This window comes from Zootoca vivipara, chromosome 16 (assembly GCF_963506605.1).
Source record: "Zootoca vivipara chromosome 16, rZooViv1.1, whole genome shotgun sequence".
Classification (NCBI taxonomy): domain Eukaryota; kingdom Metazoa; phylum Chordata; class Lepidosauria; order Squamata; family Lacertidae; genus Zootoca; species Zootoca vivipara.
Window position 1 is genome coordinate 39,436,105 of NC_083291.1, and position 26,470 is coordinate 39,462,574.

General features: G+C 48.1%; 1 protein-coding gene across 2 annotated transcripts in view; it reads right to left on the reverse strand.

Annotated features, from left to right (window-relative positions):
- The window catches only part of ARHGAP4 (Rho GTPase activating protein 4), a 65,929-nt gene extending 44,744 nt beyond the window's left edge, over nt 1–21,185 (reverse strand). For both annotated transcript variants that reach the window (XR_004694080.2, XM_035140828.2), the window contains exon 1: nt 20,787–21,185. Coding sequence is in view for 1 of the 2 variants with exons in the window: in XM_035140828.2 (XP_034996719.2) it covers nt 20,787–20,853 (67 nt within the window). In the remaining variant the exon portion in view is untranslated. The remainder of the gene's footprint in view (nt 1–20,786) is intronic.
- Nucleotides 21,186–26,470: the final 5,285 nt, after the last annotated feature.

Consider the following 26,470-nt stretch of genomic DNA (forward strand, 5'->3'; position numbering starts at 1 on the left):
AGCTGCTGAGCACCCTTTTTACTTCAGAGGAGAGGAGACGAATTAATTCACAGGCATGTGAACATCTAAAAGATCAACAGGTGGCCGAACGGGACTGGCCTGGCCGCTATCCCCTGACCGACCCACATTGGGACCCAAATGTCCCAGACCAGCGCACTGCCCTGACAACCTACCGAGAAACTCTCCTGCATGGCGTTCGTAGGGCAGCTAGAAAACCAACAGACTTGTCTAAAGTCTCGACTGTAACACAGAAACCAGATGAAAGTCCCGGTGATTTTCTTGAGCGCCTGATGGAAGCCTATAGAATTTGGACCCCTTTCGACCCTGAAGACGCTGCACATGAGTTAATGGTGAACGCCTCCTTCATAGGACAGTGTGCAAAGGACATCAGAACAAAGATCCAGAAACAGGCCGGGTTCCAAGGCATGTCTAGATCCCAAATCATGGCCATTGCCCAAAAGGTGTTTGAACAGAGGGGAGATGTGGAGAAGAGAGAGAAAAAGCAGTGGATGAAGGAAAAGGCAGCGGTGATAGCCGCGGCAATGGCTCACACCCCAGTGACCCGGGAGGTGCGCCGCAACAACTCAGAAACCCGTGGCCGAGGGGGCGGAAGAGGTCAAGCCTTAGGAAGAAACCAGTGTGCGGTGTGCAAGCGGGAAGGGCACTGGAAGGCCGAATGTCCCCAGAATCAGCCAGGAAGAAGGGGAGAAGACAGAGGACGAGACCGCCGTGGCAGAATAGTGGAAGGAAGATACGCCAGAGGACCGGACAGGACAGACCTTGTGGGCCTGGCAGCCATGGGAGAATACCAAGACTAGGACGGACCGGGTTCCTCCTTTGTAGGCACTCAGCAAGCCTTTTTAGGTTCCCAATCGGAACCCATGGTCCAGATTAAATTAGGGAACCGACTCATGGACTTTATGATAGACACCGGAGCTCAATATTCAGTGGTCACCACTCCCCTCCAACGGGAAAGCCACAGAACAGTGAGCATAGTGGGAGCAACTGGCAACCACTCAAGAAAACCTTTTCTACAACCCTTGGACTGTCAGATCGGGGGGCGACACCTGACCCACCAGTTCTTGTACATACCTGAGTGTCCCGTACCCTTATTGGGTAGAGATGTCCTCTCCAAACTACAGGCTCAAATTACCTTCACCCCCAAAGGACCAGAATTGAAGTTGCCCCCACAGGCAAGCGGCATAATGTCGGTCACGGTGCCCAGAGAGCACTCATGGGAACTTCTGGCAGCCTTAACCACCGAAACCCAGCAAGCCGTCCCCAATGACCAGATCCCTAAAAATCTTCAAGCGCCACCGGGTGTCTGGGCTGAGGACAATCCCCCAGGATTAGCCATCAATATACCACCTATCATAGTCAAATTGAAGCCTTTTGCAACCCCCGTCTCTGTTAAACAATATCCCCTACCACGCCAAGCAGTGGAAGGTATACAGAAGCATCTAGACCGCCTGCTCCACTATGGGCTACTCAAACCTTGCCAATCTGAATGGAATACCCCTTTACTTCCGGTCAAAAAGCCCCAGACCAATGACTATCGTCCGGCACAGGATTTGAGGGTCGTCAACCAAGCCACAGAGACCCTCCACCCCAACGTGCCCAACCCATATACTTTACTAAGCCTCATCCCGCCTGAAGCTACCTTCTTCACCGTGCTGGACCTCAAGGACGCCTTCTTCTGTTGTCGGTTGGCTCCCCAAAGCCAGCCACTCTTTGCCTTCCAGTGGGAGGACCCACTGACCGGTACGAAGGGACAGCTTACGTGGACGAGACTTCCGCAAGGCTTTAAGAACTCGCCCACTCTTTTTGGAACGGCATTGGCACAGGACTTAGCAAAGTACCCCTCAGTACCTGGCCAAAAGGTTGTCTTGCAGTACGTTGATGATATAATCCTGGCGGCAGTAGACTACGAGACCTGCGCAGAGGGTACCGAGGAACTTCTCCACTTGCTGTGGGAAGCTGGCTACAAAGTGTCCCGGAAAAAGGCTCAATTGTGTCAAAAAGAAGTCAAATATTTAGGTTTTAATGTGTCACACCAGCAGAGGTCACTGCGACCTGAAAGAAAGGAAGCTATTTGCTGCATGAAGGAACCTACCACCAGAAAACAGCTGCGGGGATTCCTCGGAGCGGCAGGTTTTTGCAGAATCTGGATCCCAGGCTTCAGTGTCTTAGCAAAACCCCTGAACGAGAGTACCAGAGGCGGGGAAAGGGACCCTTTCGAGTGGGGACCAGCCCAGCAAGCAGCTTTTGAAACTCTTAAGCAATGTCTGATGGCGGCCCCAGCCCTGGGTCTGCCCAATCCCGGGAAAGCATTCCAACTTTATGTGCATGAACAAAGCGGCGTCGCTGCCGGAGTATTAACACAGAAGTTAGGAAGTTGGAATCGCCCTGTCGCCTACCTCTCCAAACAACTGGATCCCACGGCCAAAGGCTGGCCACCCTGTCTGCGAGCTGTTGCTGCAACAGCAACCCTGGTGGCAGAAGCCGATAAGTTCACCTTCGGCCAGGAGATGTATGTGAATGTTCCCCATGCAGTTCTCACCCTCATGGAATATAAAGGGAACTATTGGCTGACCAACCCTCGCATGGCCAAGTACCAAGGACTTTTGTGTGAAAATCCCAGGATACATTTAAGGGTTGTCAACACCCTTAACCCGGCCACTCTACTGCCATTGCCTGACACCGAGGACACGGAGCACCATGATTGCCTCCAAGTGATGGATGAGGTTTACTCCAGCAGACCAGATTTGAAGGATGAGCCAATGAAGAATCCCGATGTAGTGTATTACACGGATGGCAGCAGCTTCATCCTAGACGGCATCCGAAAGGCAGGATATGCGGTGGTAACTAATGAGGAAGTAGTGGAAGCTGAACCATTGTCCCCTGGTACCTCTGCCCAGAAAGCCGAGCTGATTGGACTGACCAGGGCCCTGCAATTGGCAGCTGGATGCAAGGCTAACATCTACACAGATTCCAAATACGCCTTCTTGACCCTGCATGCGCATGGAGCCCTGTGGAAAGAACGAGGCCTGATTGGGGCCCACGGGCAACCCCTGAAATATGGGCCTGAAGTTGAGACGCTACTGGAAGCCGTATGGGGCCCCGAGGAGATTGCTGTGATGCATTGCAAAGGCCATGGGAGAGGACGGGACATGGTCACCAGAGGCAACCGAAAGGCAGACGCCGCCGCCCGTGCAGCAGCTCTGAAACCTCTACCAGCGGTCACCGCAGCCCTCATACCAGACCTCACTCCAGACGATGTGGAACCACATTACACCCCAGATGAAGAGCAGTGGGCACGCCAGGAAGGAGCCAGAGTCCAGAAGGGATGGTTCCTTCTACCAGACAACCGTGTTTTTGTGCCCCACCAACTTGCCAGCATCATTGTGAAAAATCATCATGAGTCCACCCATTTCGGAGGTCCGGCAGCTAGGGAACACCTTGGGAGAATACTCTACATCCCCAATTTATCCCAACTGACTGCTGCTATCTCCCAGAGGTGCATCCTGTGTGCCAAAAACAACCCCAGGCAAGGCCTTCTACCTCCACCAGGCGTGCAACACGTGGGCTACACACCTATGGAAAGCTTGATTGTGGACTTTACTGAATTACCCCAGGCAAGGGGAATCAAATACTTGCTTGTGTTCGTCTGCACGCTGACTGGCTGGGCAGAAGCTTATCCCACCAGGACTGAGAAAGCCCGGGAGGTGACCAAGAAACTGCTACATGAACTCATTCCCAGATTTGGCCTCCCCCGGAGTATTGGCAGTGACAACGGCCCAGCCTTCATTGATAAGGTGGTGCAAGAAGTGTGCAAGGCGCTGCAGATAGACTGGAAGCTACACACAGCCTACAGACCTCAAAGTTCGGGAAAAACTGAGAGAATGAATCGCACCCTGAAGAACCATTTGGCTAAGCTGACCCAGGAGACAGGCCTAGCCTGGCCAGATGTCTTACCTATTGCCTTGTTCCGCATCCGGTGTGCTCCAACCAAGAGACTAAAGCTCTCACCCTTTGAACTCTTGTATGGCCGACCACCCCCTTTCGTCCGTGACATCCCCGCAAGTTTGGGCCGGGTGGGAGATCACATCACCCAGGAACAAGTGCAATCCCTGTCCCGTGTTTTTGCTTCTCTTTCCAGGTACTCCCTCGAGCGTACACCGTGCAGTCTCGCTGAGCCGGTCCACCAGTTCCAGCCGGGCGACAGCGTTTGGGTGAAGGAGTGGAAGCACGATCCCCTCATCCCCAAGTGGCGAGGCCCATATACCGTCCTTCTCTCCACTCCAACTGCGGTGAAAGTGGCCGAGGTGATTCCCTGGGTGCATCACACGCGTCTGAAGAAGTCAGAGGGTGTTTGGACTTGCAAAGGCAACCCGGCTGACCCTCTGAAACTGACTCTCTCCAAGAACCCCTGTGTCTGACGCTACCGGGAGAGCGTTGGGCCACGGGCACCGAGATCCTGCGGCTGATCAGCACAAGGACTTTTCCTCTTTCTACTTTTCCTCTATTCTGTATTGATTTGTTCTATGTCCTATTGGTCTGCCCCCACCGGGCCATACCAACCTCACTGGCCTGCTGACCTCTGCTACGACTGGTTTGTCTTGCCGGTGGTGAGGGACGGCGTGCTCATTGGCTATTGGGAACAGGGATCTAACGCAGCTAAGGTAGTAAAACACCCCACGTCCCCACTGTGGCTCCTCTACCACAACACTGCCCAGCGTGCGTGGGTGTTGCTCCTGCGGGAAGTTGCAGAGACGGTCGAAATCTATCGAGTTCTGGACCGCTCTTGCTGTTGTGGGGGGGTAACCAACTGTCCATCGGGGGGTAGAGCTGTGTACCAACCCCACTTAATAGACCAGGCCCTAATCTTGGTCCAGGTGCTGCATGGGAGGGAGCTTGAATCAGGTGCACATTGAAATTGCTGAACAGGTGCCAGTAAATCCGGCAGCTCCACCTGTGACTGTTGTAGTGGCTCGCACCTCCCAGAATTCCAAAACAACACCTGCGCTTGTAGGCCTGGTGACTCCACACCTAATACCCTTGGATGTGGCAGGGTATTCTTGTGGCTGCATAAGAGTGGCCACCCCAGGGTTTCAACCCCCATACGCCCTAGTCAGGGGCCACATAGGTGACCGCCACCCAGTGGGTCCGGCAGGAAGACAGACAGGGCTCCTAGCTCCGGAAGAATCCAGACCCTGGTACAGACCCTGGTATGCCGACGGCCCCAAAATAGCGGAGATCCTGGACCTTGCATACCTTCAGGCCCAGGCTGGACTCCGGCGGTGGTATCTAGGCAATTAGAGGCAGGGACCTCCTCCTATGCAGAGGCGCCCTTCACCCTCAGACCCCTACCAAGAGGACTGGTCGGAGCTGCAGTGCTATAAGTGGTTTGTCCGACCAGTGATCCGAAGGGGCGTCTTCCTCTGCGCAGGAAGCTTAAGGTGTGGCCACCATAGCTACGTCCTATTCCAACACCCCTGCCTTCCTTTGTGGCTGGTTTACAGAGCCACTGAGGCTCAGGGATGGGCTCATAGCCCCTTCATCCTCATCCGGAGAGTAGGTCCAGCATTTGAACTGTATAGAATTTACTGCCACCTCTACAGCTACCGAGGCTTTGCGGTGTATCAGTCCCAACTTAGTGAGGGAGCCGAACAGTGGTGTCCACGGATGGTCACTTTTCCCTTTATTAAGTGGGAACAATTCGTTTGTCGACGCTGTTCACGCCCCAGTAGGACCGGAGGTTAGAGTCCCACATGCCCTTGCCCTGGTGGACCCCCATCCCTCTGGGTTGTGGTATTACCTCGTTTGTGCTATTTCTGTGTTGCTGGTACAGCCATTTGTTCTGGGGCATCAGACATCCCTCTGATCAGGATGAGGAATCCGATCATACCCTGCCTCCTGATTGTTCTCACCTCCCAGACTGCCACAGGGTGGAGGGAGAACACCTTCCTGAATCTGACCTCTGCTGTAGCAAAAGCCCTGAACCGGTCAGAATGCTGGGTATGTGTGCATGTGCCTATGCACCTAGGACAGGGAATTCCACTAATAGGAGTTCCCCTTTTTATGAACAAGAGTCAGTTTCATGATTTGATGGCCACTCGCCAACGTCTGGGCACCAGATACACCAGATACGTGGTCCCCCAACACCACATCTGGCGTATTGACAGGGTCGAAGAGGGAGGCCCCTGCATCCATAGGGAGATTCCACCCCTCTCGTACGTCTCGGAATGGACCAGACGGACCTATGCATATGCCCAAGATCCTCTCCCGGAAGGGAAATTTGTGGGCAACTACTCGGGGTGCACCAGTCTACACAACTACACCAGACCCCCCCCCCATAGACCCAGTGACAGGGTCGACTAACCCATGGGTAACAAACCCATGGACGTTTGCCTGGTCGGTTCCGGGGAAGAGAGAGGGCTGGTTTTGGCTGTGTGACCACACTGCTTACAAGACATTGCCTGCTAATTGGTATGGAACCTGCACCTTGGGTACCCTGGCCCCGGGGCTCACAATCCACGACACCCTCCCAGGAAGAGAACGCACTCGCTTTCGTAGAGCAAGGAACCCCTATACAGGTAACCCCCTGGTGGTCAGGAAAACCAAATTCCACTCAGGCGTTAGAGCCTTCCTACCCTGGCTTGGGGTTGCTGAACTAGAACGAGCACTGGTCAATGTCTCAGCATCGCTGGAACTCTTCGCCAATTCCACTGCTGATGCTTTAACCACCCTTCAGGGGGAGGTAGAACAGATGGCCTTGATGGCCAACTCTACGGCTGATGCCTTACTGGCCCTTCAGCTAGAGGTCAGACAGATGGCCACAACCTCTCTGCAGAACAGGATGGCTTTAGACTACCTACTGGCCAGCCAGGGAGGGGTATGTGCCCTCCTTAACTCTTCCTGTTGTGTGTACATCAATCAGGACCAGCGGGTGGTCACCGATATTGGAAGGATTAGGAAGTTAGCAAATGTGTACAACCAGAGCACCCGGGTGCAGGGTGATGTTCAAAACATAAAAAAACAGGCTGATCTGTACCACAAAGTTAGCCTAGATGGTGAAGGGCTCCCCAGTGTATGGAGTTGGCTTACTTCCTGGCTCCCAGGGTGGTCATGGTTAAAAGAGATTCTGCTCGTTGTATTGGTTTTCTTTATTATTGTCTTAGCCTTATCATGCATTGTGCCTTGCCTTATTCAGATTGTACGCCGAATGGTAAGCCGCTCAGTTAATGCAGCTACACGTACTCGTGTCCTGGCTCTCTATGATCTGGTACCTAGAGGTTCATCAAGCGAAGATGCAGAACCATAAATGGTTAGCATTTCGTGATGAAAAGGGGGGAATGAAGGAGTGAAAGCCAGTGACCTATCTTGGAACACTGTAAAGACCAGGCAAGAGCCATTTTATATAGCCAGAAAAGCCATTTTATAAAAGCAAGCTAAAAGCTAAAATCTATTTCTCTTTCTCCGGCTTACAACAGGAGTATCAAAAATAGAATTTTGCAAACGGCAGCAAGCTACTGCGGTTAGGGTATTTTGCAAGCTTTAAGCTATTTATGAGAAATGATCCCCTGACATTTGCCTCAAAACTTAGATGAACCACGATAAGCAAGCAAAGAGCAGGATGTTCAGCTCCCCACAAAACTAGTTAGTTCTCGCTTCTCCAGGATGTGCCCACCACAGGACTCCAGGTGCGACACACTGTTATGAGCTGTCAAGACCACTAACTCTCTTGCGTACATTTCTAAGAAGGGGGCCGTGGTTATCGGAATTAGTTAAGTGTCAGGAAGTTTCTCTCAATAATAAGCCTGCAGCACCATCTAGTGGATAGGGCAGCTTGGAACCAAACAAGGCAACCACCAATTTTCATTGGTTGAGCTTTAATGAATATGCATCAGGAAGTATAAGAACTTGCTAGCCATTGGTTGGGGGGAGGTTACTGGGTTGGAAGAGGGGTTGGGCCTTGCTTGTGCTAAGAGTATAAAAGATGGATCAATTTTTGGTCACAGCATGCATTTTTTCCATTTCTAAATGCATCCAACTTGCTTTGTACAAAACAACTTGAATCTATATAAACTTTCTTGTTAAAAGAATATCGCTGCCTGGCTTTCATTTCTGGTCAATCTCTGAAGTCCTGGAACTTGCTTAACAGCACCTTACAATTACAATTTAAAAAAAATCATAAATTTAAATATGATTTTTCATATTTATTTCACTCTCAAAAATCAAAATTACCCACATGGGATTAATAAAACAATTATTCACAGTTTGTAACAGTTATATTAATGACATGTGGGTGATTATGATTTTACAGCATCTTGAAGACTAACACTTTAATTATGGTATTCTTTTAGCTTGTGCTGTTTTATCTGTGTAAGCTGCTTGGAGTCCTGGATTAGGATAAAGGCAGGATATAAATAATAATGATAATGATAATAATAATAATATGTAATAGCTCATTCTGGAGCCCTGTTCTGATTTTGAGATGCTGAATTGTGACCAATGTGTTTAGAATCTGATTATTAGCAGTTCTAAGGTATATATGCTTAACTGAATTATGGATTAAGTAGAAGCTGGCAAATGTGGCCTCTTTTTCGCTCTTCAAAATATGGCAACTGTAAGGGGCAAAGGGGGAATTAAAGGGAGAATTAAAGAATTAAAGGGGAGGAATTAAAGAACCTTTTAATGAGGGTGAAAGAGGAGAGCGCAAAATATGGTCTGAAGCTCAACATCAAAAAAACCAAGATCATGGCCACTGGTCCCATCACCTCCTGGCAAATAGAAGGGGAAGAAATGGAGGCAGTGAGAGATTTTACTTTCTTGGGCTCCTTGATCACTGCAGATGGTGACAGCAGTCACGAAATTAAAAGACGCCTGCTTCTTGGGAGAAAAGCAATGACAAACCTAGACAGCATCTTAAAAAGGAGAGACATCACCTTGCCGACAAAGGTCCGTATAGTTAAAGCTATGGTTTTCCCAGTAGTGATGTATGGAAGTGAGAGCTGGACCATAAAGAAGGCTGATCGCCGAAGAATTGATGCTTTTGAATTATGGTGCTGGAGGAGACTCTTGAGAGTCCCATGGACTGCAAGAAGATCAAACCTATCCATTCTTAAGGAAATCAGCCCTGAGTGCTCCCTGGAAGGACAGATCGTGAAGCTGAGGCTCCAATACTTTGGCCACCTCATGAGAAGAGAAGAATCCTTGGAAAAGACCCTGATGTTGGGAAAGATTGAGGGCACTAGGAGAAGGGGACGACAGAGGACGAGATGGTTGGACAGTGTTCTCGAAGCTACGAACATGAGTTTGACCAAACTGCGGGAGGCAGTGCAAGACAGGAGTGCCTGGCGTGCTATGGTCCATGGGGTCACGAAGAGTCGGACACGACTAAACGACTAAACAACAACAACAAGGGGCAAAGAGTACAGAGAGCCCCCTCCTATCCTGAGGAGCAACTCCTCCACCAGCAGTAGTGCCAGCGGGGAGGGGGAAGAGTCAAGTGAGGAAAGAGAAGAGAGGAGACAGGGCTCTGGCAGCATAGGAGAGCCCTTGCTCCACGTGGGAGAGGAAGAGAGAGGGCGGGAAAGGGGGAGAAGGAAAACAGGGAAAGGAGGCCCTTTTCCCCTCCGGCTCCGGAATTACGCGGAAGGCGATTCGGCGTGCCCAGACTCTTATGCTGGAAGAAGACGCGGAGCGCGCCATTCCAGGGTTCTGGTTCAGACTAAATGGATGTATCCTGTATAGCTCAATCACTGTAAATAGACTGCACTTAATAAAAGCATGAAAAGGCCAGAATGTGCAGTGTCATTACTCTAGAGTAGTCGCAATGCGCATCCTGTGACAGCAACCCTATATATTATTACTATGATTATAATTTTAGCACCAAGTTTCGTTTAGGTTGCTATGAAACTATGAAACATGTATCGGTGAACCTAACATATTTTTAGAAAATCACATCTCAGATTAAGATAGAAACACCATGGTTTGCTCCACCTCCCTGCCAAGTGTAACGCAGTGGCAAAGCAAACCAGATTTGCTTCTCATCTGCATAATATCTGGTATGAGCGACTCCTAATGACTTAGGCCTGGAACAGATCAGAAGTTCACCTCCTTGTTCATATGAACATGTACAAAAGCCAAGGTTGGGGAAAGGTCCAGGCAAGAGAGCTCACACCTCCCATGAGGAAGCAGATATCACTAGATCTGCAGGTGAGGAACCCTGCCAGTTTTATTTGGCTTGAGGACATGTGTGGATGCTTTCACACTCATACAGTATTCTCCCTCTCTCGCCCACGCTCACATAGGCACTCAACTCTCCAAACAGAGGCACATATTCATACCCTCAGTTCCCTAACTCTACCCAAAGTGCCAGCTTGGTTGGAAAGTTAAATAATGAAACAGACCAGATAGGAAAGTTCTCTAACACCTCCATGTATGCTGGCAAATTTAAGCTAAACATACACCAAAACCTTTCCGCTACTATACCCAACAGTGATGTGCAAAGAAAGTCAGCTGCAAACACGTTCAATGCCTGGCAAACCTCTAACAATTTGCGTCTTCAAAACAATGTTTTGGAAACCCAAAAATTAATTTAAAACTCGTATGGCAAAAAAGCGGAAGCATATCTATTAGGTATCCTAAACAGTGACATACCCCGAGATAAGGTAGACATATATCTATATGCAACAACAGCGGCAAGGAAGCTTATTGCAAAAACCCGGAAGGAACCAAGAACACCAACAAGAAGTGAATGGGTCGACAAACTTTGCGAATACCTAGAACTAGCAAAACTAACAGATTTGATACGCAATAAGCCTAGAGACAAGATCAGAAAACAGTGGGAGTGCCTCAATGATTATCTAAGGAAAATGGGAGTGGGGAACAGAACATGGTTGTGTTTAGAATAACTATACAGGATTGTTTATAAGAAATTTAGAGTGTTTACTTTTTTTTCTTACAGTACTTGTGATAAGATGATAATGATTTATGTTGGGTGGCTTAAATATGCAATTACGTTATTTATGTCACCTTTGTTATGCGATGCTACTTAAATTGCTAAGCTATCTTATGTTATTAAGTTATTTCAAACTTTCTAGTGTGTGTATATTTTCTAGTGTGTGTGTACCTTTTTAAAATTCTGTAATAAAGTCTATTTTTAAAATTAAAAAAAAAAAGATAATGATTTAGGTTATGGGATCGGGATCAAGTACGAAGGTCAATGAGACTATGAGCGGTAATTAGAGGACAGTATAAGAAATACCAAAGGGTAAATCCCTGTGTATAGCGCGGTGGAAGTGTCAGAGGATGAAATGTATTAAGTTGAAAGATGACTGTTGAATCAGTCCGAATCGCCTTTCTTTTTTTCTTTTTCTTTTTCTTTTTCCTCTTTGCTCTTTTTTTTCTTTTTCTTACGACTTTATCTTTTCCTTTTCTTTTTTTCTTTCTTTCTCTGCCTCTCTTTTCTTTTTCTTTTTCTCCTTTTTTCTTTTCTTGTTCTTTAGTTCCTTTTTGTATTTTCTTTTCTTGTGATACCTTCTAAACTTCCTCTTTTAAAACTGAAAAGAACATTTCAGGTTAGGCCTTAGCTCCCGTCTATCCTGTCTATTGCTCTTTTCTCTTCCTATCGAACTTTCCTTATAAATGTCCTACTGGACTTTTAAATTTTGATAAGAAACTTGAATATAATAAATACTAGCAATATAGCATTATAGGTAGGAGTGTAATGTGTGTAGGTAAGGCATGTTAGTATAGGTAATCGACTTTTTGTTTATGTCTTGTATGATGAATGGCATGAATGTATGTGTATGTATTATTCTTTGTTTTATCTATGTGCAATAAATAAATAAATTTTAAAAAAAATGTTAGCTCTCTTGACTGCACCTACATTTTTAGAGATAGCATATAAAAAACGAAATGTTACTACTAGTTTTAAAACTTCTGCCAGCAGAAGGATTAAAGAGAAGGCAAACTTTTTTGTGGGGGAGGGGAGAGAATAGAAAAAAGGCAACAATTAATTACCAGGTTGATGTCACCAATTAAAAGTCCTATTCTCCTAATTCCAAGTTCGTATGCAGGGATTTTATGTTACTTAGTGACCAGGAAAATACATTCTGAACATACTTATACATACAGTGGAACCTCGGTTTATGAACACCTCGGTTTATGAATTTTCGGTTTATGAACGCTGCGGACCCATCTGGAACGGATTAATTCATTTTCCATTACTTTCAATGGGAAAGTTTGCTTCAGTTTATGAACGCTTCAGTTTATGAACAGACTTCCGGAACCAATTACACCCATGCTTCAGTTTATGAACGCTTCAGTTTAAGTACTCCACGGACCCGTCTGGAACGGATTAATCCACTTTCCATTACTTTCAATGGGAAAGTTTGCTTCAGTTTATGAACGCTTACTCCTCGGACCGTCTGGAACGGATTAATTCACTTTCCATTACTTTCAATGGGAAAGTTCGCTTCAGTTTATGAACGCTTCAGTTTATGAACAGACTTCCGGAACCAATTGTGTTCATAAACCGAGGTACCACTGTACTTTACTATTATTTCATACATGTTCAGGGGTTGATCCCTGGTTCATATTAATCCCAGGAGAGCAGGGGAAGGCGCAGCAATGATGGACCAGTAATGATGGACAACCTTCCATGCTATTAGCACTCGTAATTTCTCTGCAGCACATGGACACAGGGAAGAAGAGCACTGAGCAATCTGTGCCCATGTGAGGCCACAAAACTTCAGTGGCTCCCTTCGTGATCTGAAAATGCACCATTGAACTTGTCTGAAATCTTTTCAACACAATGAGATTCCTTGGCAGGCAAGGAATTAGACACCACTGTGTTAAACTAAGGGTCAAACTAAGCATGACATTTGTCATGACTATAGTTTGCCATTGAGGACAAATCGGGGCACCTCGCCACCCTCTTGATACCCCCATCATTCACCCACTTGTTGCCTCCCTTGCTTGCTGCCACCGCCCACCCACCCTCCTCCATTGTCCAGTGTCACAGACATACTTCCAGAAATCAGCTTCCGGAAGTGCCGTGATGGAAGGAGGAGGAAAAGCCCAGGGCCAAGGTAGGTATTGCTTCCCTTTTTTTCCTCCACTCTGGTGTGGGCCAACTGGCTCATGCCACAAGGTGGGACAAAAAAAGCCCATCTTTTGGCCCTGTGCTCTGGCCAAAATGGGACATCTGAGATTGGGATAAGAGGCGGGGGGGGGGGCTTTTGTCAATCTGGGATGTTCTGCATTAAATGGGACAGTTGGGCATTATGTAGTTCATAATACTTTAACTAATAGCAGATTGTGGGGGGGGCACTTTGGTGCCATCAGGACAGGATTGAGGACAGACATCCAGGGCCCCACTGAGCAGAAGGGCCCCCTAAACACAGCAGGGCTGGCTTACCCAAATTTCATTAAACTGACAGAAAAACCCACTCAAGTTTTACAAAAAATATTGTTAGTATAAAAGTGGTAGCTACCACCCTCTGGAATGCCCTCCTTCAGGTAATTCAAGAAGCAGAGACAGTACTGTAATAGCATTTAAACAGCTCTTTAAAACCTGTATGCTTATTCAAGCTTTCTGACTTCTGTGTACACACTCCTCGGTTTTATAGATGATGTTGTAACCCTCTCATACACGATTTCATTGTGCCTGATCCTTTCCAAGGCTCCGATTGTTTATCTGAGCGTATGGACAGTTTGGGAACACCTTATGCTTACTTTTCATTGGTCTTAAAAGTATGCTTCTACCTACCAAACTATATCAATTATGCATCATGACATATATCTGTGTGTGTGTGATTTGCTGCTTTGTTTCAGGCAAATTGTCTCACAAAAATACTCACTAACCTCATGGAAGAACCACCTTCGTAAAAGCATCATAAAGGTAAAGGGACGCCTTTCCATTAGGTCCAGTCACGGATGACTCTGGGGTTGCGGCGCTCATCTCGCTTTATTGGCCGAGGGAGCCAGCGTACAGCTTCCAGGTCATGTAGCCAGCATGACTAAGCTGCTTCTGGCAAACCTTCCCGCCAGAGTGGTACCTATTTATCTACTTGCACTTTATGCTTTCAAACTGCTAGGTTGGCAGGAGCAGGGACCGAGCAACGGGAGCTCACCCCATTGTGGGTATTTGAACCGCCAACCTTCTGATCAGCAAGCCCTAGGCTCTGTGGTTTAACCCACAGTGCCACCCACCTCCCATCATATGGATCATATGAAAAGCATCATATGGAAAGCTAATTTGGGGGGTGGAAGTTTTAAAAGAGAAATTAAAGTATACAGTACCTACAAAAGTAGATAGGGAACCATTGTATTTGCATTTTCTACATAACAAGTATTTTTTTTAAAATAACCATCTAGCAACAGGTCAGACAGTCACTGCATTCTAGAATACCAGGAAGGACATTAAATGCTGATCCACACACTCAGACTTGACACATACAAAGGAGGAAACATAAACACCAACCTAACGAAAGCAAATGATGCCTCACACAGATAGACAAAAATGCATGATAAACACATGTAAAACAGCTGTAGCAGCACTGGTGTATCCAGGAATGCAAAGCCAAGGAAAAATCATAGCTTTGAGCATATACATATGTCCACCAAGGTATATGAACATGCATAACGCTGCTGTGCTGGCTCAGCTGAGAGCAACTCCCAAGTATCCAGACATTAAAACACAAACAGGAAAGCCACACATGCATATAAATCATGGCATTAAAATGTATGCAAAAGGGAATCTGATCATTTCTCCATGGCCATTTGTATTCCTTGGGAACAGAAATGGTTCAATTTATACAGGCAAGTGCCGGTACTTTGGCATTGATCACTGGCTGCAAACAGACTCAAGAACCACATCCTTGCAGAAAGTTAGTATTGAAAGACTGCAGGGCCTAAGAAGTGATGCTCGTCTGAGACAAACAGTACAGCTATGACTGGTTTGATTCATCAAGTGTTAGACACCAGGCATCTCACACAAAGGGTTTGCAGGTGCTACAGCTGATATGTATTGGAGTTTTCCCTCAGGTCCTCGTCAGTTGTTTTAGGTGGGAAGTTTAGGCGGGACCTTTGAGTTATGTTTTTGGAGCCAGCCTCTATAAAAGCAGGCCGGCTCAGCAGTTGAGTTCAGTTCTGTTTCAGCTTACAAATAAAGAGCTGCTTAGAGAAATCACTGTGTCGTCTGCTGTGTATATCCACGACTTACTACTGGCAATGAAGATGGGATAGAAGGACAGCAGAGCACAGCCAGAATCGGACATGCAATGAGCTGAAATCACTGAGCTGATCACTGAGCAGAATCACAGAACAGATCCCATTCAGAGCTGATCGTTCTGGCTAGAGCACTGTGCGCCATCCATTGCCATCCACGTCGGCATCAGAACCATGGTTTCATTCATGACTCTACCGCCGTTTGCACTAGCCTCTGAAACGTGGGGCGCATACCTTGCTCAGTTCGCTTGTTACCGTCAGGCAAATGAGCTGAGAGCGGTGTCCGCAGAACGTAAGCAGGGTATTTTCCTCTGTCTTTGCGGCTCCAAGGTATTCGAGACAGCCCAGGCCTTGGTTGCGCCTCTAGCCGTGGAGGCAACGCCGTGGGACACGCTCAAGGAGAAGCTCCGTAACCACTACACGCCCAAGCCATCCCAAATTGCTGCCCATCATGCATTCTACCACTGAGACCAGGCAGAGGGTGAGTCGTTCAACAACTACATCGCCGCACTTCGGAAGGCACTGTGAGTTCCAAGACTTAGAAGATGCCTTGATGGATTGAATCGTCTGCGGAGTCCAGGACAATCGTCTACAATGACGTCTCCTCGCCAAGCTAGACCTCACACTGCAGAAGGCCATCGAGGAGGCCGCGGCCGTGGAAGCGGCTGAACTCTCCACTCAGGAGATCCGCAAGGCCAGCAGCCCACACTCTGCGAAAAAGCCAATTCAGGTGCACCACGAGGAAGCCAGCAGCCACGAGACTTCCTCTTCGGACGAAGACAACGACGTGCACCAAACCAAGCAAGAGTGTGGGAAATTTATCCAAGCTGGGTGCAGTACAGGCCATGGTCATTGTGTCTAAGGCAGCTTCCCCATCCTGGTGCCCTCTACATGTTTTTGACCACAAATCCCATCAGCCCAGATTGTTGGCTTTGCTGGCTGAGGCTGATGGGACTGGGAGTTGTAGTCCAAAATATCTGGAGGGGGGTGGGGGAAGGCTGGTCTAAGAAATAGACTGATTTACTTAGAGGCAGCAGGCTTGTAAATAACCATGTTACTAGTTGCCTGCAGCTAGTAAGAATTAGCTCCAGGTGACTTGGCAGAGCAGCTTTTAAAGTTTAGAAGACATACCCCACTCCACAGGAAGTAAGTGAGATGCAACATTCTCACTTTTCCACATGATTACCAAAACAAGGGTAGATTTACATAAAATATATATATGCAGGATTCAGCAGAACAAGAGTATTACTGCATAATTTCTCAATTTGCACAATCTATCTGGGTGACATGGAATCATAGAATTGTAGAGTTGGAAGGGACCGTGTGGGTCACCTCATCCAACCCCCTGCAATGCAGGAATCTTCTGCCCAATGTGGGGCTCAAACCCATGACCCTGGGATTAAGAGTCTCATGCTCTACCGACTGAGCCACCCCAGCTGCTATATATACATAATTCAGCTTTTGTTGATGAAGGATTTGGGTTGCCATTGTGCAGAATTTTGATTTTACTTAATTCCCATTTATAATTTTCCCATGGTGTATTTCATAGCCTAGACAGAGAAAAGGGGCCACAATGAAGTAGAGGAAGCAGCAAAACAAGAATAAAATAGCAAAAGTGAACAAAAGGAAGAGGAACAAAATAAAAAAATCCTTCCAGTAGCACCTTAGAAACCAACTAAGTTTGTCATTGGTATGCATGCACACTTCTTGGCTGAACCTCCCCCCAATCCTCTCTTCAGGACACAAGGGTTCAAGCTCATAGCCCTGCAGGGGCCAAGGCAGCTAGGAGTCCACTGGGTTAGCAAGGAAGCAAGGGCACAAAGAGACCCCTTCGTCTGCCAGTTTTATCAACAGAAGCCAAGGCAAAGCAGCGAGGGGATGCAGAAATGGTCCACAGCCCTTCCCCCAACCCTCTTCACAAGAGCCTCTGAAAAATCAGAACTGACAACTTGGAAGCTGAACTCAACCCAATGAGCAAGAGGGAAGAGAGAAAGCTCAGTTGGGAAAATGGGGAAAGGAGAATGAGTTGGCTGGAGAAAGAGAGAGAGATAAATTAGGGGGATCTAGGTCCAACCCCCACTGTGTATGGACATGAGATCATGGTGTAGAGGTGGAGGTACTGGAGGCTTGGTACCAAAGACAAGATTGGAAGGCGCTTTGAGCCCCTCTTGGAGGCATCTGTACCAGTCGGCCCGGGTGGTGATGGAGGAGGGGAGGGGGAAAGGGTGTGTGTGATTGCACTGACAAGTGCAAAGGTCAGAAGTTCAAGGGCCTGCAGTCCGATTTATAGCCCACCGTATCCCACAGCATCAGCGCAGGTAAACAATATTTGCTCTCTCATTCATAAAATCGAGGCTTATTAAGAGAGGGCGAGGTTTCACGGATTGCCTTGCTTGAAATTTGTAGTCTTATTTTTAAAAAGAATAAAATAAAGTTGTAAGCCACCTTGAATATTGTGATTGCAATAGAAGGATGAGGAATAATTTATCTTAATGAATACACAATAAACAACCATTTTGTTTTAATGTTTGGTTTTATTAAGGAAGCCACCCAGAGTGTTTGGGGCAACCCACCCAGACAGACAGGGTATGGAAATGATAATAATAATGTCTGTCGGGCATAAACTCCACCAAAGTTCACCTGCCAGCTTCCACCTCAGCTGATATTTAGATCACAGCATTTAAAAACAGGCTGGCCCAGCCTTTTCTCTTCCTGAAGCTAAAGAGCAGTCTCCCTCCCTCTCTCTCTCTCTCTCTCTCTCTCTCTCTCTCTCTCTCTCTCTCTCTCTCTCTCACACACACACACACAACCTGCTTGGTGTCTGTCCCACAGTGGAGGGAGATATGCCAAGGTGGTGCCCCCGCCTACACCTTTACTGTGGACTTGACCTAGGAGCATGCTATCTTCTCCATGATGACAGCCCCCTGAAGTGACCATCTTAGTAAAAACCTGTGAGTTTGTCAAATCAAAATAGTCAAAACCTGACATAATATCTGAGGCAGCAGCAGAACTATTTATTTGCCTGGCAGAAAGGAAGGTTTGCAGTTGTTGGTTCTTTCATTTATTGAGCATTGTGTTTTTGCTGCCTGGGAGGGGGATTTTTTTGCCTCAGGTGCCAAAATAACTTAACTGGACCTGGGTCCTATGCAGCTTGACTTGTGGGTTGTGGGGGCTAAGCCATTTCTTGCTCTGCCTCAGGCAGCAACCATCTTGGGCCAGCCCTACGCAGCTGTGGCACATTTTGCTTCATGGCAGGGCAGTTTCTGTTAGCAGGAGGGAGAGGGATTTGTTTTTCAATAATATTTAACCTCTCCTTCTCTCTTGCTCAAAGCACCTTACTATGAAGTTTGAAACATCCATGCTCACCTAAGATGCAGAATGGCAGAGTGGGGCAGGCACCAACTGTGGGAATGGTGTCCAGCTTTGTAAAGCATTAGGGGAATAGGAGTAGTGGTAACAAGAGGTACTCAAAGAGGTGAGGTACTCAAAGAAGAAATTAGACCTAGCAGCAGGTAGAGAGGCTGCTGCCATAAGACAAAGCAGTTCCTTCAGGCAGGGGTGAATCTGTTATGAAACTAATGAAGCTTAAGCTTCAGGGCCCCTAATCCCAGAAGGGCCCCAGAAGTGGCTTTAGTCCACCTTGCTTAAAATTTTGGGGTCTAGTAGATCTAATTTGAGGCACACTGATTTGAGTAAAATTGATCAATTTTTGTTGTTGTATATACAGTATTGTAACAATCCCAAAGTTTGAGAGTCAGTAGCACATATATTGTAAAAGTGTGGTTGTCTGTCTTGGAACAACCCCGTTGAAGAAGAGAACAGCAGTTACCCAGACCTTGTTGCTGGTTGCAAAGGGACCCTGATGACACTTCAAGCTTCAGGGCCCCAGAAACGTAGGTCCACCACCGCCTTCAGCCTTGTATATTTTTCAGTGGCAGAAAGGGAGACAGGGCCACATCTGCACCATGCATTTAAAGCCCTATTAAACCCACTTTGACCATCATGGCTCCTCTCCCCCTGCAAAATGTCCTGGGAACTGCAGTTTCTTAAGGGTGCTGCTGAGAGTTGTTAGGAGCTGCAGTTCCCAGAACTCCCTGGGAAGAAGGACTAGTTGTTAAGCCACTCTGGGAATATAGGGTGTGCAGCTGGGGTCCAACGAACTGGTTAGTTTACCGGTATGTGCAAGTATCCATTAAGACAAACTGTCGTTTCGCAGGGCACATGCAGGAGAACATCTCAACGAAATTGCTGGGACCACTTGGCCTTTCTGGCTCCAATACCCAAAACGCCTTGCACCAGCCCTGCTAGTGGGACAAGGGCCACTGCGGTGGTGCCAGGATTGCTGGTGCCTGTGCTTGTAGCATTTTGAGCCCCAGAAGGGCTTTGAGTTGGCAGTGAGGTTTGTTGTAAGATAGCAGTAAGGTCCAGAATGGTGCTGTGATCCTGAGGAGGTGGTGAGCAGCAGAGAGCGCTGGGGCAAGCAGAGACAGAATCGTTGCTGGCTGATCAACTCCCCCAGCCTAGAGGAAGTTGAACGACCGGAACCCAAGAAGGGATGTTGCGTTACAATCAACAGCTTTGCTGCGCAAGGGTGTCTTAACGGGGGAAGTGGAAATTAGTGTTTTACAGCCGAGGGAGGTTACAGGGAGGCAGTCAGAGGACGCCTGGGTCCTTTTCCTGTCAGTTCGGCACGCGGCCACGGTATACGTTTTTCTTTTTTTCTGTACCTTAAGAACCTCACCTCTTGCTTACAACCCCTCGACCACGTCTCTCCCGCTAAGAACCCGAGTTTGCAGTCACTCCTCGCCACCACCAGCAACAATATTCTCTCGTCTACAAAATCTGGGTCACATTTCTCTAGGTTTGGGTAGGAGGAGAGAGAGAGAGAGACAGAGAGCGTTCCTTTCGCAGCCATATAAATGGAGCTGCAGTGAAATCCAGCGCGGCTGGTATTTGACGCGGGAGCACCCCGAAAAGGGTGGCGTGTGGGCGGTAGGGCGGCCACTGACCGACTGGAGGTCGGTCAAGCAGCTGAGGACGGATGAAGCAACGGCGCCCTGGTCACCCGCGCCCCCAAGCAGAGGCACAGGGGAGCCAAGAGAGCGTGCTGCCGCCGCCGCCACTTGCACCCCTGCAGGCAGATGTCCGGGTGGCTGCTCCCGACGCCCGCCCCTCGGTGCTGCGTTAGCGCAGCGGCCACCCGACAGCTGCCCACCCCCGGCCAGCAAATGCTTACCCGCAAACGCCACCGACCTCCCCTAGCACACAATGCCCTCCCCCACCTATGGCCTGCCCTTGCGTCCACAGCCCCCCCCCCCCAGCCCTCCCCGTGCAAGGATGCCCCTTGTCCTGCCCGCAGGCGTCGCTGGCTGCCCTCCTTCTCCCCGCGCAGCTTCGCCCGCGCCACCGGCTCCCGCACTGCAACCGCGCACCTCCCTGCGCGACTCGCTCGGCCACCGCCGCCTCCCTAGGACCCCCCCCCCCGAGCCGCCTGCTTCCCCCCCCCAGAGCCGCCTGCTTCCCCCCCCCTCCGCCGCTAATCTTACCTTTCACCTGCGTCTCGTATTCGGCCAGGCTTCCCCGCTCGCGGCGCGCTTTCCCCGGCGCGCTCATGCCGGCGGTGTGGGCCGGGGCGCAGCAGGGCCAGCTTGTCCGCAAAGATGCGCACGGCAGATGCGGCGCGGTGTGCCGCGCTCCCGGGCGAGGCACCGCCCCCTTCCCTTCTTCTTCTGCTTCCCTTCCCCAGAGGCAGAAGCTGGGGCTGGAGCGGCGGCGTTAACCCGCTGCGCTCCGGTTCCCCTCCTCGCGGTGCCAGCCACAATCAACCGCCCGTGCCAGGCGCGCCCTCGCTCGCTCGCTCGCTCTCCCTCTCCTAGGGCTGGAGCCAAAGGCTTTGTGTCGCCCTGTCCAGCACTGTGGCAACGCAGGCAATGCCAGCAACAAGCCCCAGAGAGACAGGAGCGATGGTTGCACCACCAGATCACACCCTCCGCCGCCGCCTTCTGAGCATCAATTGCGCTGGAGTAACTGAAAAGCCGCCGCCACCGCCCAGTTTCCTGGCAATTACTAGCGAGGAGTTAAAACTCAGCTCACAAGGCTCTCTTCGACAACTGGGGCAACTGCACTCGTTAGTGGCGTCGGCGTCTGGCTGGCTGGCTACTGGGAGCAGGCCAGGTATTGGGCGAGATGGTTGACCTGTGATCCAGCCGGGCTCTAAACGAGCGCCCCCACACACACACACCTCAGCAATGTGTGGGTTGCCCCAAATGTTCGGGCATAGGCAGACATGAGCTAGCTCAAGCTCAGTTAGCATGGGCTCATTTAAGCAGGCACCGGGACCCCAAAGTAAGCATGCGCGTGGTGTCAGGGAAAGATGCAGCCACCTTGTTACATGCAGCGATCCTGTGGGGATCCGTGAACAGCTGGATCTGTGAACGAACTCCAGGACGGCTGACTTTGAATCAGCAACACAGGAACCTGTCTGCTCCCAAGTCAGACCATTGTGTCTATTGAGTGCCACATGTTTATTTGTTCATTTATTAAATTTATATACTGCCCTTCATCCAAGGATCATGGGCAGTTTTCAGTATAAAAAGCAAAAACATACATAACATAATAAATAAAAGAATAACCACCCAAGTTAAAAGGCCATATAGATAGTTTAATCAGCCAAAGGCCTGGGGAAAGAGGAATATTTTTGTCTGGCATCTAAATATAGGTACTGAAGGTGCCAGGTGAGCCTCCCTTGGGAGAACATTCCACAAACACTGGATTAGATCAGTCTTCTCCAACCTGGCTCCCTCCAGATGTTGTTCAACTACAACTCCCATCATGCTTGGCCAATGGCTGATAGGAGTTGGGCATCCATCTGGAGGGCACTAGGTTGGGAAAGGAGGGGTGAGGCTTTTCGTTCCTTCCATTGGGTCCTAGCGTGTTATAGCTCTGTAGAGGCAGATTACACCTCCACAGAGCTGTGAATTTACATCCAGAACTAGGATGCTCTTGTTTATATGGTCCTTTATCCTGGGATGAATTCTTTGCTTTGGGCCTCTTGCACAGCATTTCACTTATCCATCAAATGCTTGGTTATTTGCCGGTGGTGTTGCATCCATCACCTGTAAACACAGGACATCGCTAACAGCAATATAGCTAAGTGCTTGGCTCTACCCTTCAATATTTCTATCTAGTATTTCAGCAACATGCAAATGTACAAATACTAATCAGCTATGATATTTAATTGCTTGAACCGTTATGATTGAACATAAAATTGTCACCCTGAGGATTGGTTATAGCAGAAAGGCAGAATGCCATAAATAAACCAATACGTTATGTAAATCTTTAAACTGTAGAATGCACAACTTTGCACTGCTCTTTGGAAAAGACAAACGGAAGACAATTCAACTAAAAGATTAATGCCCCTGATTTTGTGCCCTCTATGACCCATAGCTGTGTGACCCAATAGAACTGTAGCTCTCCGTTGTTAACACCCACAAGCGGCAACTGGAGCTTCCACACTCTTGCAGTCCACTGCAAGTGGGACTTCCCAGCACAGGAAGCTGATTTGCTTACAATTCCACACCCTGCGCTGTCTCAGCAGAGTTCAGATGTCCTCTTGCAGTGCACACCCACCCCAGAGCAGCTGAACAGGCACTCTCAGAGTTGAGATTATCTACCCGCTGCCTGCAAAACCGCACATCTCAAATTATATAGATGAGGCTTTATTTATATATAGGCACATACACAAAGAAGATCTATTCAGAGTGTTTTCACAGTCCTCTCACAGGCAAAAGGGATTGGGAGGGATGCAGCAGGGTGGCAGGGCAGCGGCTGGGAGGGGGGGGTGCACTGGCAAGAGGTGCAACAGCAAAATGCCTGCAGCTCAGGAGCCAGGAGGCCTCGGCAGGGCTGCTAGGCAGACCATAGCTGGCACTTGAGAAAAATGAGGAACTCTGTGAGAGGGGAAGGGACAGGGTGGTGGTGACAACCTCACTTCTTGGCCCCCAAACCACAGGCCTTCCTCTCCCTGGTCATCCAGCCCGTCCTCTCTTGCCCATCACACACACTTATAGCACCCGTGCTAGCACTTTGTATAATCCAGTCAATGGGGGCACATGGAGAGCCACTGGGGAGACTATGTAAACACAGGGTTCACACTTAAGAGGCTTTTCATAACAAAGTGGTGTTTGAAGCTCTCAGCAGCAGCAAATCAAAAGGTAGTTAGGAGCTGGGGAAGCTTGGTGAAGTGGGGCTAGGGAGCAGGGCTCTCTGCCGCATCACCAGGGTCCTGCCTGACAACCTCCTTGCAGAGCTTTCACCAAGCAAAGATGTGCTTATTATGCCAAATTTTTGAAGCTGCATTCACATTAAGGCCCAGTCCAACCCCTCCCTTACATGTATGATTAGGCAGAAAGAGCCCTACATGTATAGGGCAGCCGGGGTTCAGCAGAAGGGGAAATGGTGGAGGGGAAATAAGTCTTCCTCTTTCTATTCAAGCTGCTGTTTCTACCGTGAGGCAGTAGGCTTCTTTTAAAAGTTTTATACATTTAAAAATCTATTTCTGAGCACTGATCTGAGCTCTAAAAAAGCAATACTACGGACATCTCCCTCCTTTCACAGGGCTTACGTTACCAGGTACTGCTCATATACATGAAATCATGCATAGTGGAGAGGGAACAGCGTCTAAAAGGCCCGTAAATATCCTCTAAGCCACACACTGCTTCTTGGGATTCTCAGCACCAGAGGAAAATGATGATGCCTTGCATTTAGGTGCCATCTCAAAAAAAAACCACCTCCAAAAATTCATGGGATTGCCGTTGCAAAGGCTCCTGGGATAGCTAGCTGTATTCCCTCTCTTTTCAGGCCATTTTTGCCCTTTTTATGTCTTTTTGCAGATCAAATCAATTCATTTAATTATTTCCTAGTGCCGCACATATACCGTTTCCCTGAAAATAAGACATACCCATAAAATAAGCCATAGCAGGATTTCTAAGCATTTGCGCAATATAAGCCATACCCCGAAAATAAGACATAGTGATGGGCGCAGTTCTGGAGGGTGCCAAGGAAGAGGCGAGACTGGAAGCATAATAAAATAATAACAATAATAATAATAAATAATAATAATAATAATAATAATAATTTATTATTTATACCCCGCCCATCTGGCCGGGTTCCCCCAGCCACTCTGGTCGGCTTCCAACAAAATATTAAAATACAAAAATTCATCAAACATTAAAAGCTTCCCTAAACAGGGCTGCCTTGAGATGCCTTCTAAAGGTCTGGTAATTGTTGTTCTCTTTGACCTCTGGTAGGAGGGCATTCCACAGGGTGGGTGCCACTACCGAGAAGGCCCTCTGCCTGGTTCCCTGTAACTTGGCTTCTCGTAGCGAGGGAACCGCCAGAAGGCCCTCGGCGCTGGGGGTGGAGACGCTCCTTCAGGTATACTGGACCGAGGCCGTTTAGGACTTTAAAGGTCAACACCAACACTTTGAATCCCCTGAAAATAAGCCATAGTGTGTCTTCTTGAGGAAAAATAAATATAAGACAGTCTTCTTTTCGGGGAAACACAGTATGTGGTCACACGCAAGTGGGGAGACGTGTGATCAATTACTGTAATAGCAATCACAGTTACTAAGCGGTTGCAGCTTTTGGCTGCTTCTGAAAGGGAGTGCCATCATCACACAGCAACTCCACTTATCTGGTTTGGTTGCAGTACACCTGGAAAGCTGTGATAGGGAGTCATGAGTCACCAGGCACGCTGAAACATATGCTGGTGAGCCACAGCCAGGGCTGCCCCCCCATGAGGCAAGGTGAGGCAACTGCCTCAGATGACAGGATCCACAGGGCTGCAGATCCTGCTGTAGATCTTTAGTCCTCTCTTGTTCCTGATGTAGATCTTTGCTTCCCCGCTTCCCTGGTGGGAGGTGGGGGCACCCATTTCATGGTTCGCCTCAAGGGCCAAAATGTTTGGGGCCAGCCCTGGCCAAAGCCACCATTGGCAGCATGTCCATTGCATGTTTGGGGAAATAGCAAACACCAGTGCAACACTTGTGCGGCCAGGTGAAAGATTATTGCCACATGAAGTGGCTGACTAGGCAGACCCTTTCAACAGTATTTGCACTTAAGGGTGCTTAGTGACCTTAACTGCACGCAGTCAATAATTTGCTACAAAGATTCTGGGTTGCTAATTGAAAAGAAGCAGACACATGATATTATTATTATTTATTTATTTATTTATTCCCCACCCATCTGGCTGGGTTTCCCCAGCCACTCTGGGCGGCTTCCAACAGAAAAATGAAATAAAATAATTATTAAGCATTAAAAGCCTCCCTAAACAGGGCTGCCTTCAGATGTCTTCTAAAAATCTGGTAGCTGCTTTTCCTCTTTGACATCTGATGTGGTGAGAACTTCCTATCTACTTAAGGCCCATTATAATCCTGACTCCTGACTAATGGGGATTTCAGTGGAGAACAGATTGAAATGAGATGCTAATTTAGAATTTGGGTTAGAGTACAATTGCACAACTCTTTTAGATCTCTCAAAACTCCAGAGAAGTTGACAATGAGACAGAGTTTACAGAAAATCCTAAGACATGCTATGCCTTTTAAAAAAAACACACAACCCTATACCAATACAATATCTGCACAATTTAATTTAGAGAGGTCCCATCATTTATGCAATTTTAAGATTGTGTTTAACTTATTCATGGGAAAAGGCTGAACAATCTGACCACCAGGAATTCTTCTTGCCTTTTCACCTGCTCCTACTCCTTTCTGAATTGTGAGATTTCATCAAAAACTCATAAAACTTTCAAGCCTACTAGAATGTGATCTAAACCTCCCTTTAAATCCATCTAGCCAAAAGAAGGGAACTCACTCTGAAACTCACCTACTGCTGGCTTCCTTCCTATGGCCTTAAAAGTCTTTCAGGCAAAATCTCTGGCCCAACTTCTTTATGGTTCACAAATTGGACTCTCTGCCAATCTTAAGATTCTCGAAACAGTTCAATCAAAATTTCTTAGATCCCTATTCGGCACCCCTAAAAGCACATCTAATGTAATATTAAGACAAGAGGCAGGAATGCCCAGAGTTGAATTAAAAGTCTGGGAACAAGCAATATCTCTCTGGTTGAAAATTCATTATAACCCAAAGGGAATGTTATCTCATTTCTTGGCCGCAGCCCCTTATCCACCTTGGCTCTCGCAAATTACTAACAAGATCAAACAAATTGGCCT